Raw genomic sequence first — 11,722 nt, forward strand, 5'->3', positions numbered from 1 at the left:
AAAGTACTACAATACCAGGAAGGAAGATCGGGTTGTTGATGTTTGCCTGCCATCCACGCTCTGTCTGCACAGCGTGCGTGAACGCGCTGATGAGTATCCTGTCTGCGTGAACAGGGTGCGCAGAGGTATGCTAATACATAAGTTGACAGGCAGGTAGGAAAGCATATTAAAATGCTCGGACCGAGCAATCACCTATGGCACCTTTAAGAAACATTTGTAATTATTATCCATGTTAAAAACTGTTGTGCGCCTTAATAGTTTTGTGGAAACCGTGATATATGTTTTGTAGAAATTCTTTGCTGAATAGAAAGTTCAAAAGAGCAACATTTATTTAAAATAGAAATCTTTTGTAACAATATAAATGTCTTTTACGTCCCTTTTGATCAATTTAATGCATCTTTGCTGAATATAAGAACCATAAAACTGAGAATTTTGTTATGCTTGTTTAGAAAAACGCCACAAAATTATCTTTCCCATTGTGCATTTTTCAGACAGAAGAACATTCATTCAATTCAGCTCCTATAATCGCTGTGGTCATCGCTGTTCTGTTGATCAGTGCCGTTGCTGGTGTTATTTTCATCAAAAAATATGTCTGTGGAGGAAGGTTTGTGCCCCCATATTCCTAAACATCACACACAGAGCATGAACTATATCTATTTTTAAAATTGAATTCTTCTTTAAAATGTTTTTTTTAAATATTATTATTGCATATATATATATATACACTCACCGGCCACTTTATTAGGTACACCTGTTCAATTGCTTGGTAACACAAATTGCTAGCATTATCTGCAATATCTGTCTCATGGCTTCTTTTTAATGTCTTCGATAGGTTCCTGGTGCACAGGTACTCTGTATTACAGCAGCACGCTGAAGCTAACGGTATCGATGGCGTGGATGACCTGGACACACTGGAGGGTGGCAAGACACACTACCATGATGATTCAGATGAGGTACATACTGCCACTCACTGGTAAAAACGCAGTATTCTTTTCCGCATTTGAACTTTGAATAAATCCTGTCATTATATTTTTGACATCTGTAGGACCTCCTAGAGTGACAGACACATGGATCATCATAAGACTGTTTTAAAAGAGAGAAACCACAATGCCTACCCTTCCCATGACTCTCTATGTGTGTGTATCTGCGTTCAAGCACGCATGAGACACATTCGGACCAATCGATTTGCTTCTGGCTACTTGGGGACAGATTTTCAGTGATTCAGCACAGCAGGATTTGACTGCAAGGACAGAAATAGAGAAAAACATGCATTTTCATAAAAGCATCTCCCGAAGGTGTTTTCTAATCCTGTGCTGACAGAGTTTCAATCTTTTTAATTATTTCATGTTATGTATTTGGGATGCACAAAGGATTTGAAGCAATTATGTAGCCATACATTTCAAATTTATATGAGTTGACATACAAAATCTGATGGCTGAGGAGTATTATTTAACTAAGCAGTACTTTGAAGGCCACTATAATTGGAGTATAATTTACAGAAAAAAGGATACATGAGACATGAGCTTTGAAGCGTGGTTTTGAAGTGCTTATTTTTTCATTGCTGGTTTCCTGCATCAGGTATTTAACTTCACCAAATAATTTTGGATATTAATTGCATGTTAGGATGATTTGAAGTCTCCTTGAAGCCTGTTTTTTTTTTAATAAATTGTAAAAATAGAAGCATCTTCAGAAAATAGCCTGCTGATTATTTCCAGAGTTATTGTCTGAGCACATCTGGATGAGGTGAAGTGTTTAAAGGTAATATGTAATATTCCCTGGAAGCTTCATGTGTGAGCTTCACGATAGACTGAGACTTGTTTATAAAGTTTGTAGGCTTTATTATACTAACATAACATCCTGAGGATAACAGTTTGGATCTTCAAGAAACTAGTTTAGCCAACCTTTAGTCATTCCATAAGTCAAATTTGACTTTTGTCTTGTTGCCTGCCATTGCTGTGTGCTATACTATGCACTTGGCATATCTTCTATGCACAAATAATAATACATTCTTCCTTTTCAGTATTACCAATGCTATTCTCTGATGGTACAGTGTCATTTGATGCAAGAAAAGATGTGTGGTTTTCAATCATCTTAATATGGCGCACCTTACATAATGGATCTTAGCGATATAATAGTAACGTGGTATCAGTCTGACACCTTGTTGCTTAAGTCAGCAATAATTGTATATTCAATAAGTTAATATTTAATGTTAATTATGACATTTAGTTTTTTTTTTCAGAACAACAACTCATCCTTCATTAGGATGTCGACAACATTAAGTGCATCTAATTAGCAGCATAATCAAATAAGAAAATGTATATTTTTTTGGTCTGTATTGACTGTCGACTCATAAATAAGCTCAGTTGTAGTCATTAAGCTGATTAAGATATGAGTGCATTTTTTATTTTTTATTTTTTTGCACAGATAATAAAATGGATACCTCAGGGGTTATAGAAGACAGTGGACCACACATTTCATTGATGGGTTTGCATGTTGAAAGCAGGGTCCTCAGGTTTGGGATGGATGAACTTGGCTTTTCTGAAGTCATGTGTAAAATGCTGTACCATTAAATGTGACTGCCAACAACAATAAAACAAACAAAAAAATCTCTTCATAAAGTCCATGCTCATTGGCTTGACTTGAATCAAATGGGTTCTGGACCCTGATTCACCAAGGTGAACTGAATTCACAAAGACTTTAAGAGGAGTATTGCCTCTCTTATTAAAGCAGGTATTAAAAACAACCCTGAAATTGAAAGTTGTATAGTCTGAAACCTAATGTTCCCAGTTTTGCATTGTACTGAGAAACAGGGTCAATAAACAGCAGCTGGTTAGTGTCAAACAGCATAGCATTTGTATTTTCAATCATGTAAATAGAATGAGAGCTGCATGTATTTAATGTGCAGAATAAAACCTGATTGTAAACAGATGTACAAATGATCTTTTTCCTCAGTTTAGAAAATAAGAATATCACATGAAAAATATTTAACTTAGAGAACACAGACCTATTCATAATATTTTTATTATTTCTTTTAATTATGTAAGTATTGAATTGAATAACATACAGGCTAGTGTAATAATAGAATAATTTTGTTTGCTACAGATATTATTACAGTATAATGGCTAGGTTTTCTTGCTTTTTTTCTTGAGGAAGAACAAAATCAGACATGAAATCACAAAACATGTCTTTGGAGACCAAATTTGCTTAAAATGACTTGCAAAAAATAAATGGATTAATTAATAAAAATAAATAAATAAATAAACTATTCTACAAGCTATATTTATTCTAAAGGATCATTCATTCATCCAATTTAAAAATGTAAAGTAAGAAAACAAATAATTTAATTAAATAAATATAAAAAACCGTCCAGAATTAACAGAATTGTTTGAATGAAATTTCTTATTCAATAACTTCAGTAACTATGTATTACATGATTTTTTATGTACAGGTTTTATTTTTGAATTTTATGTATTTATTTTATCAGTTTCTTTGTTTATTCTAGTTATTATATTATTTCTGTATTTAATTCTATTTTGTTTTGTCCTTTCACTGCTCTTCTAGTCAGAGACATGCAGGGGTTGAGAGGGGGCGTGGTGTTTGTCTTGTAGGTGGGGCGTTTGAGCTACTGTTTATCGTGGTTTTTTTCCGAGTGTGCCATTTTGGCTCCTGAGCGAGACGCGTCGTGTGATTGGGCTCCAGGCGCCGCTATCGGAGCCAATCAGAGGTGCATCGCGCGGCGGCACAGACGGTGAGTGAGCGCGGCTGCTGGGAGGGGACGGGACGCGGTCGGTTAGCTGGGGATTGGTGTGTGACCGACCAACCAAATGACTAAAATCATTATAAACAGGAATAGTGCTGTTTGTTTATGTGTCAAGGTCCGCAGTGTGGACAGCATGCACGCATTTATTTCTTGTGTGGTTAAAACGATAAACAATGTCATTAAATGGTTTATTTTTGTTGTTTTCTGTTAAGCCGAGCTGGCGTCTCATGTAGGCCCAATTTTGAGCCACTCTTTGTTTTAATATTCGTTGACTTTCGCAGTCTAGAGGTCGATTGGAGCCAATAGGTCGTTGTTTTGGTTTTAATCAACTAAATGAGAGTTAATAAAACAAAATATTTATATATATTTGATTTAAACCAAATATATAATAAAAAATACGTTCGTGCATGAAAACACAGGTCGATGTGCTAATAGCGCTAGCAATATTTGACAAAGAGAAAGCAAGCCAACATAGCTTTATGTACACAATATAAATACTGCAGTTTTAAGTTGTCTTATGTAATTCGTGCTGTTTAAAGGAAAAAAGGAGTTTCGTTTAATGGAAACAACAAAAGCGTCTGTGAGATAGAAAGACGCGACGCTTGAAACTGAAGAAAAGCAGATACATTTGACAGAAACTAGCCCTGAAATCCAAACACAAAGTTTTTTTCTTGTACTTTTAATCATGCATTTTGCTCGTCGTTTCCTATATTTTATTTACATCACTGTAGAATCAAACATTGCAGCAGCATATATACCTGTCTAAGCTGTCTCGTCCTTAATAAACAATAAAAACATAAAACAGTTTTATGTGTAAATTGTATATGCAACCTAATGTGTCCTACTTGCATGAATAAATCTACAAGGTCATGAAAAAACGATAGGATTGTAATATTAAGCACAACATATGTCAGTCATGTAGATACGTTAAGATTTGCATTTACTTAATGTGCAGAATAAAATATGATTATGAACAGATTTTCCTTTTGCTTCTCAGTCAAGAATGAAAATGTGTCAAATTATTAAATGATGAATGTTTTTGCTTTAGCTGAAAACACTCATTTCTTACTGTTTTAGTTCTTTATTTTTCAAGCATACAAAAACAATATTTCAAGACAAAAAGCAGGACAGAATTACAGGAGATCTCACAACAAAAAGGTTATGTAATATCTAGATTTTCTTGTTTTTTTTATGCACATTTCATATTTTTCAGGGAGAGGGAGTAAAAAACTCACAGAAGCGATTCAATTGTAAACATTCTCTGTGAGAAAAAGTATCAAGTAATTTGTGGTATCAAATTTTATCACTGATATATGCCTTGATCCAAAAACAATTGCCATATTCATGTACCATTTATATTTATATGGTACTCCAAAGTACTGAACCATAAAAAAAACTAAATAAGTCTCATGATAATGCTGTATTAGGAAAACATATACAACAAAGTACATGGTATATCCACCAGGGAATTAATTTAATACATACTATTACAGAATTTACTTTTTTTCCCCCTGGGGTTATGAAAACAGTTGCATATGTAAATCTGCTCACTGTGGATCTGCTCACTGGTGTCATACATATAGAGACAATAATTTAAAGAGCTGACAATGCTAATGAGGAATGCTGTAAACCAGCAATTAAGTCAAGCATCCTCTTTTATGTGTCTTGCATTAGATGCATGTGCTGTTGCATGACATTTCAGATTTGTGCAACAACTTGTTGCTATTTTTCAGACTTCAGTTCCGTGCTGATCTTATAACTCATAACCTACAGCAGTCAGACGGCAAGCATGGAGCAGTACACCACCACCACGACAAGTAGTGGAGAGCAGATAGTGGTGCAGGCCAGCAGCGGACAGATCCAACAACAGGTAATTTGTGACATTTACATGCAGATAATGCGGTACCATATTAAAGAATGTACGTCGGAGATGCATAGACTAGTATTTTTAATATATCTAGTAATAAAGCATCTCAGTGTGGTATAAAACCACAGAAGAAACGTTTTCATGTGTTTTTATTCATTTGAGAGTCACAGTCCCTTATCTCTGGCCCAGGGCACAGTGACTGCGGTGCAGTTGCAGACTGAGCCTCAGGTAGGCCAGACTGCGGCCCAGCAGGTCCTTCAGGTAGCTCTCCGAGCACCTCTGCTGTCTGCAAATCTCCATGCATGTCATCTCAACATTGCATTGCACAGAGATCCGTTTGCTAGTTGCATTGTAATAGTAATTAATGCAATGTTAAAATATCAGATATCTGTGACCTTTGCGCTTTTTGCATCTGTCATGATGAGTTTATTTCGTTTATCACTCACTATGATTTACAAGAATTTAAAGTGTCCAAAGAACACTCACATGCATGAGTTTTTAGCATGCTTTGTTTTGCAAAATGCATTGTAAAATCTCCAAGTACATAACAGCTGCACCACCAGTTTTTTGCATTTCGGAAGTTTACATGCATTGCATTTTCTTGCATGCATCTGTGTTTTGCGTTGTAATAATGCTTACATAAAATACATATAAATATCAGTTGTCACATTATATCTTGGTAAGATGATATTTAAAGAGATAGTTCACCCAAAAATGAAAATTCTGTCATTAATTACTCACCCTCATGTTGTTCCAAACCCTTAAGGCCTTCATTCATCTTCAGAACACAAATTAAGATATTTTTGATGTGAATCCGAGAGCTTTCTGACCTTGCATAGACAGCAACACAACTACCACGTTCAGGGCCCAATTAAGGCAGTAAGGACATCGTTAAAATAGTCCCCCAAGTGACATCAGTGGTTCAACTGTAATGTTATGAAGCTATGAGAATACTTTTTGTGCACAAATAAAACAAAAATAACGTTATTCAACATTTTGTATACAATATATTGTATACATATTTCAACAATATTTCTTTTCTTCCGGGTCAGTCTTCGACGCTTGTTCACAAGAGTACCATGACACATGTATGCTTTGCTGCTGACACAGGAGCCGGCGTTTTGATGTAGAACATGCAGAGGAAGATGCACACTGTATGAAAACAGTCTTCATAAACATGTCTGAAGATTTTGACAGAAAGGATGACTTGCAATTTTTTGCCCAGCCTTACCTATTTCGAACCAGAATATGCAGATGATGAACTAAGAGAGATTAATGTTCTATGTCAGAACACCGCACACATGTGTTGTGGTACTGTCGTGTATGCACATCGAAGACTGACAGGGAAGAGAAGAAAATGTTGAATAAAGTCATTATTTTTCCATTCTTTGCACACAAAAAGTATTCTCTTAGCTTCATAACCACTGATGTCACATGGACTATTTTAATGATGTCCTTACTGCCTTTCTGGGCCTTGAACGTGTCAGTTGCATTGCTGTCTATGCAAGGTCAGAAAGCTCTCGGATTTCATCAAAAATATCTTAATTTGTGTTCTGAAGATGAATGAAGGCCTTAAGGGTTTGGAACAACACGAGGGTGAGTAATTAATGACAGAATTTTCATTTTTGGGTGAACTATCTCTTCAAATGCTTTATGATCAAAGCTCTGTAGATGGTGTACAACAGGTTTTTCAGCAAAGTTTTGATCATGTTGAAATTTATAAGCCTTAGAAATGTGCGTATCAAATATGATACATTAGGCTTTATAGGGTTTTTATCTTTGAAGTTGATATAAAATGAGTTTTTCAATGCATCCTCTTCAAAGGTCCAAGGGCAGCCTCTTATGGTACAAGTCAGTGGGGGTCAGCTCATCACTTCCTCTGGGCAGCCCATAATGGTACAGGCCATGACAGGAGGACAAGGTCAAACCATCATGCAAGTACCGGTATCTGGTACACAGGGGCTGCAGCAGGTGGGTGAAGCTCATGTTACGTTGAATTGTTGGTTAAAATATACTATTTTCATTAACATATTTAATTTATCTAATAGTAGTGCATTGGTTCTCAACCAGGGGGCCTGGTTGACAAAACACCAAACAAAAAAGATTTCATCAATTTTTTGCCTTTGATGAAACAGCATTCCCACAATCTTGGAAAACCTGTATATATGAGGAAGACTTATTATAAAACTGTGAATTCTTGAACTGAAAAGGCTCATTAAACGTCATTTTTATAATAAATGTACAATTATTCCAAGCTCTGAAGTACGTTATCAGGTAGAAATTGTGAGTAAACAACTGGACAAGTTATGAAGCATTCAAAAATTGTTGTTGACATGGAGTCAAAAAGATTGAGAACCACTGCAATATAGTGTTCCATCAAAATATTGGGTGTGAAGTTGTAATAAAATTACCAAATGTGGCACAGATTCAATTGGTACAGCCCAGTCAAATCCAGCTTCCTGGTGGGCAGACATTACAGCTACAGGGTCAGCAGGGACAGACCCAACAGATCATCATTCAACAGCCACAGACCGCAGTCACTGCAGGACAGAACCAGGTGACTTCATTTTGTCATGAATTTGAGGAAATATAAAGGAGCACCCTCTATAAACTGCACTCTTTAATACATATAATTAATGAAGTTCATGATAAATGTTTTCTTAGGGTCAGCAACAGATCACTGTACAGGGTCAGCAGGTGGCTCAAACCGCTGAAGGACAGACCATCGTTTACCAGCCTGTTAATGTGGACGGGACCATCCTACAGCAGGGTAACACTGCTACTCCTCTGTAAAACACTGAGCCGTAAACATCATGCAGTTCAATAGACATGTATACACTGCTTATGACATGTAATTAATCTGAATGCATTTTGTGATTGTCCATCCAGGAATGATCACCATTCCAGCTGCATCTTTAGCAGGAGCTCAGTTAGTCTCAGCTGGATCCAACAGAAACACCACCAACACCGGTCAGGGCACAGTGACCGTCACTCTTCCCATGGCAGAGTGAGTATGGTCAATGCTGGAGGAATGGTCATGGTGAGCACTTGTGGTCATTTTTATCTATTACCGAAAGTGAGTTCTTGCTATAGAGATAATCTATTTAGATCACACTTCCTAATCTTATTGTGTGTGTTTATAATTGAATCAGATGGTCCCAGGGGGTGGCGGGTCAGTTCCCACCATGCAGCGCATTCCTCTTCCTGGAGCAGAGATGCTGGAGGAGGAACCTCTCTACGTCAACGCTAAACAGTATCACAGGATCCTCAAGCGGAGACAAGCCCGTGCCAAACTAGAAGCTGAAGGCAAAATACCAAAAGAGAGAAGAGTATGTGTGCTTTTATGGCAATAAATAACAATGACTTTATTTATATAACTCTTTATGCAAATATAGCAAAACACATTTGTTATATTTATTACATTTATATTATATTTTGATTCATAAATAAATAAATGCTATATACGCATAAGGAGTGTGTATATATATATATTTATTCCATGGTCTGTCAGAATACTGGATTCTGATTGGCTGGCAGGTATGCACTAAAACCGTTTAATGCACAGGTAGTTCCACGTCAGTTTAATCACCGTTCTATATTAATGCGCGCTGTGTGATTAATGTGATCTTACTGCACTATTTCATCTCTGTGTACGATTTGAAGCGGGCAGAATGCTAGAGCAAACGTGCCGTAACTGACGAAAATAACTCATTTTTACCCATTCGGTCAAATATTGCGCTGTAAAGAGCAATACTAGTTTTAACTTGTCTATAACTTGGCAAATGACCATGGAATAAGCAGGATAATCAACGGCTAGCCGTGCATTAAAGGATTTGAATCCTCCGCTTCGCGTCGGGTGGATCTTTGTCTCCACGTCCTGCATTTAAAATCCTTTAATGCACGGCTAGCCGTTGATTATCCCTTATATATATATATATATATATATATGTATGTATGTATGTATGTATGTATATGTATGTATGTATATATTGAACCATTGCATCCTTTTTAATCATTGTCATTAGAATAGCAAAGCAGTCCTGATTATTATTTTTTACTTTAATAATAAAGCATTTTTAATAATAATTTAATTCATTGAAAATATTAATAATATTTGGCACATACATATAATACAGTATATGTGTATATATGTATATTTAAAAGAATTATATATATAATTTTATTTTTGGGCCATTTACAAGCTAAACCTTTAGCTCAAGCTTCATCTTAAAATTCACATTTCTAAAATTTCTTTAAAGGATAGAAATGGCTATATAATATATTAATATTATTTGGCCCATTATAAATGAGAATATTAATACAATTCATTAATTATACTACAGTTTTTATGGATATTCCTGGGTAATTTTGCTTGAGGTTTGTTCTAAATCCCTTAAAATATTAAACTACTGCAGTTAATTTAGCCTCATCAGCTTAAATAAAAACCTTAATTGAAACTTTTATCATTAAAGTATTTGCATACTGAGTTGCAGTTGGTATTCTTTCTTGAATTCATTTGCATATAGAAATGTGTTTGATCTTTTGTTTCTTGCATCTATTTAATCATTATTTATATTTGTCATGAGAACAGCAAAACAGCTTCATTTTCTGTAATTCATTAAAAATAGTTAAATTTATTAAAAATATGAATAATATTTGACCGGTTTCTGTTCAACACAGCACATATGCAAATATTCAATATATTTTCTTTACCACCCAGAAATACCTGCACGAGTCCCGTCATCGTCACGCCATGGCCAGGAAGCGTGGAGACGGTGGACGTTTCTTCTCTCCGATGGAAAAGGAAGAAATGGCCATGCAGGCCCTTAAGGTGAGCGAGGGGCTTGAGCTCAGCTCTCATTGGTCAGCCACCTCTGCCCCACCTCTGGGGTAAACTATCCAATCCCAGCCTGTGTCCGACCGGAGAGACTGTATGCACCTAATTTAATTTAGACCATCCATACCCTGCGGCTCTGTGTCCGAGCTACCTCATGCATCTGTGGCACACTCATGTCCAAACTGTCTCTGTCTGTGTTAACTGACATTTCCAACCAACTTAGTATATATGTTCTAGCCTATAGTATACAATGTACAGATTAGGCCCCATGTTTGTAACTTCTATGCTGCCTTGTAGCATTTTTTACCACTTTTAATAATTCCATTATTTAGGTGCATATCTTTATGTGCATCTTAAAGATAGTATGTTTGAACTGATTGGAAGCTGATTGGAAGTGGCTTCTTTCAAAAAGCTTGAGTTGTAAACATGGGTGATTAGCACATTTTATCCTGTCAGTGTTAAAGGTTTCTTACCTTAAATGTCTGACTGCTACTTTAAAAGGAAATCTTCAACCTTGACGTCTTTTGTTCTGTCTGCATTTCTGCTGTTTGTCCTACCGTGCTGTATTTCTACCCAGACTGCTTGTGATACTCACTGGATGCTGCGATGTATTAAGCAGTGTTTATTTGTCCTTTTTACCATCTTACTGGTATGAATAGCCATTCAAAATGATCTGGTTTCATTTGTGATGTATGGCTTGGCTTGCACCCTTCAACGCTCTTCTGTCTTTGCCCAGAGCTGTGGCTTTGGTATTGCTTTTGCCATTTTATGTTTCTTACAGTGGGCTGTATGTGGGCTCTTGTTTGCATTTATGTTTGTTACTTGATATATATGCCCTTTTTATGCAAATAAACCTTTATATAACCTTTAAATAACCCTCATGTTGTGTTTCGGTCATTTTGACCCAGAGAGGATTTTCTTTTTCCCAAAACTAGTTATTGTTACGGCATTAGACTAAACGATACTGACTTTGCTCACATAGGGTGTAACAACTTACCAAAAATAATTTTTGCACTTTTATGGGATTCCCAAATTTTCAAAAGAAATACAAAAACTGTATTGAAACTGAAAGAAAACAAGTTGAGAGAAAGAGTGAATCCAAGATTTGGTGATAATGTAGCATTATCAGAGACTTACAAGCAATTAGAGGCTGGACATTTTTGGCCAGGAACAACAAGTTAGGAAACAGATTTTCAGAACAGCACAAGGATTAAATATTTGAAGGTTGCATACAAACTAGGCTAATTCTTGAATTTAA

At 36.0% G+C, this 11,722-nt stretch overlaps 2 protein-coding genes across 2 annotated transcripts in view; both read left to right on the plus strand.

Annotated features, from left to right (window-relative positions):
- sort1a (sortilin 1a) overlaps positions 1–1,553 on the plus strand; it is a 34,716-nt gene extending 33,163 nt beyond the window's left edge. The window contains exons 18-20 of the mRNA XM_016521976.1: positions 492–604; positions 833–953; positions 1,046–1,553. Coding sequence (XP_016377462.1) covers positions 492–604; positions 833–953; positions 1,046–1,060 — 249 coding nt within the window. The 3' untranslated portion in view covers positions 1,061–1,553. The remainder of the gene's footprint in view (positions 1–491; positions 605–832; positions 954–1,045) is intronic.
- A 2,094-nt stretch (positions 1,554–3,647) lies between these two features.
- LOC107715785 (nuclear transcription factor Y subunit alpha-like) lies at positions 3,648–11,336 on the plus strand. The gene is given in 10 exon segments (XM_016521977.1): positions 3,648–3,748; positions 5,534–5,630; positions 5,817–5,888; positions 7,452–7,598; positions 8,053–8,184; positions 8,292–8,397; positions 8,517–8,635; positions 8,638–8,667; positions 8,780–8,956; positions 10,348–11,336. Coding segments are annotated over 9 exon segments (1,038 nt in total). The 5' UTR covers positions 3,648–3,748; positions 5,534–5,549; the 3' UTR covers positions 10,522–11,336.
- The last annotated feature ends 386 nt before the right edge of the window (positions 11,337–11,722 follow it).

This window comes from Sinocyclocheilus rhinocerous, unplaced genomic scaffold (genome assembly GCF_001515625.1).
Source record: "Sinocyclocheilus rhinocerous isolate Xijiao unplaced genomic scaffold, SAMN03320098_v1.1 scaffold899, whole genome shotgun sequence".
NCBI lineage: Eukaryota > Metazoa > Chordata > Actinopteri > Cypriniformes > Cyprinidae > Sinocyclocheilus > Sinocyclocheilus rhinocerous.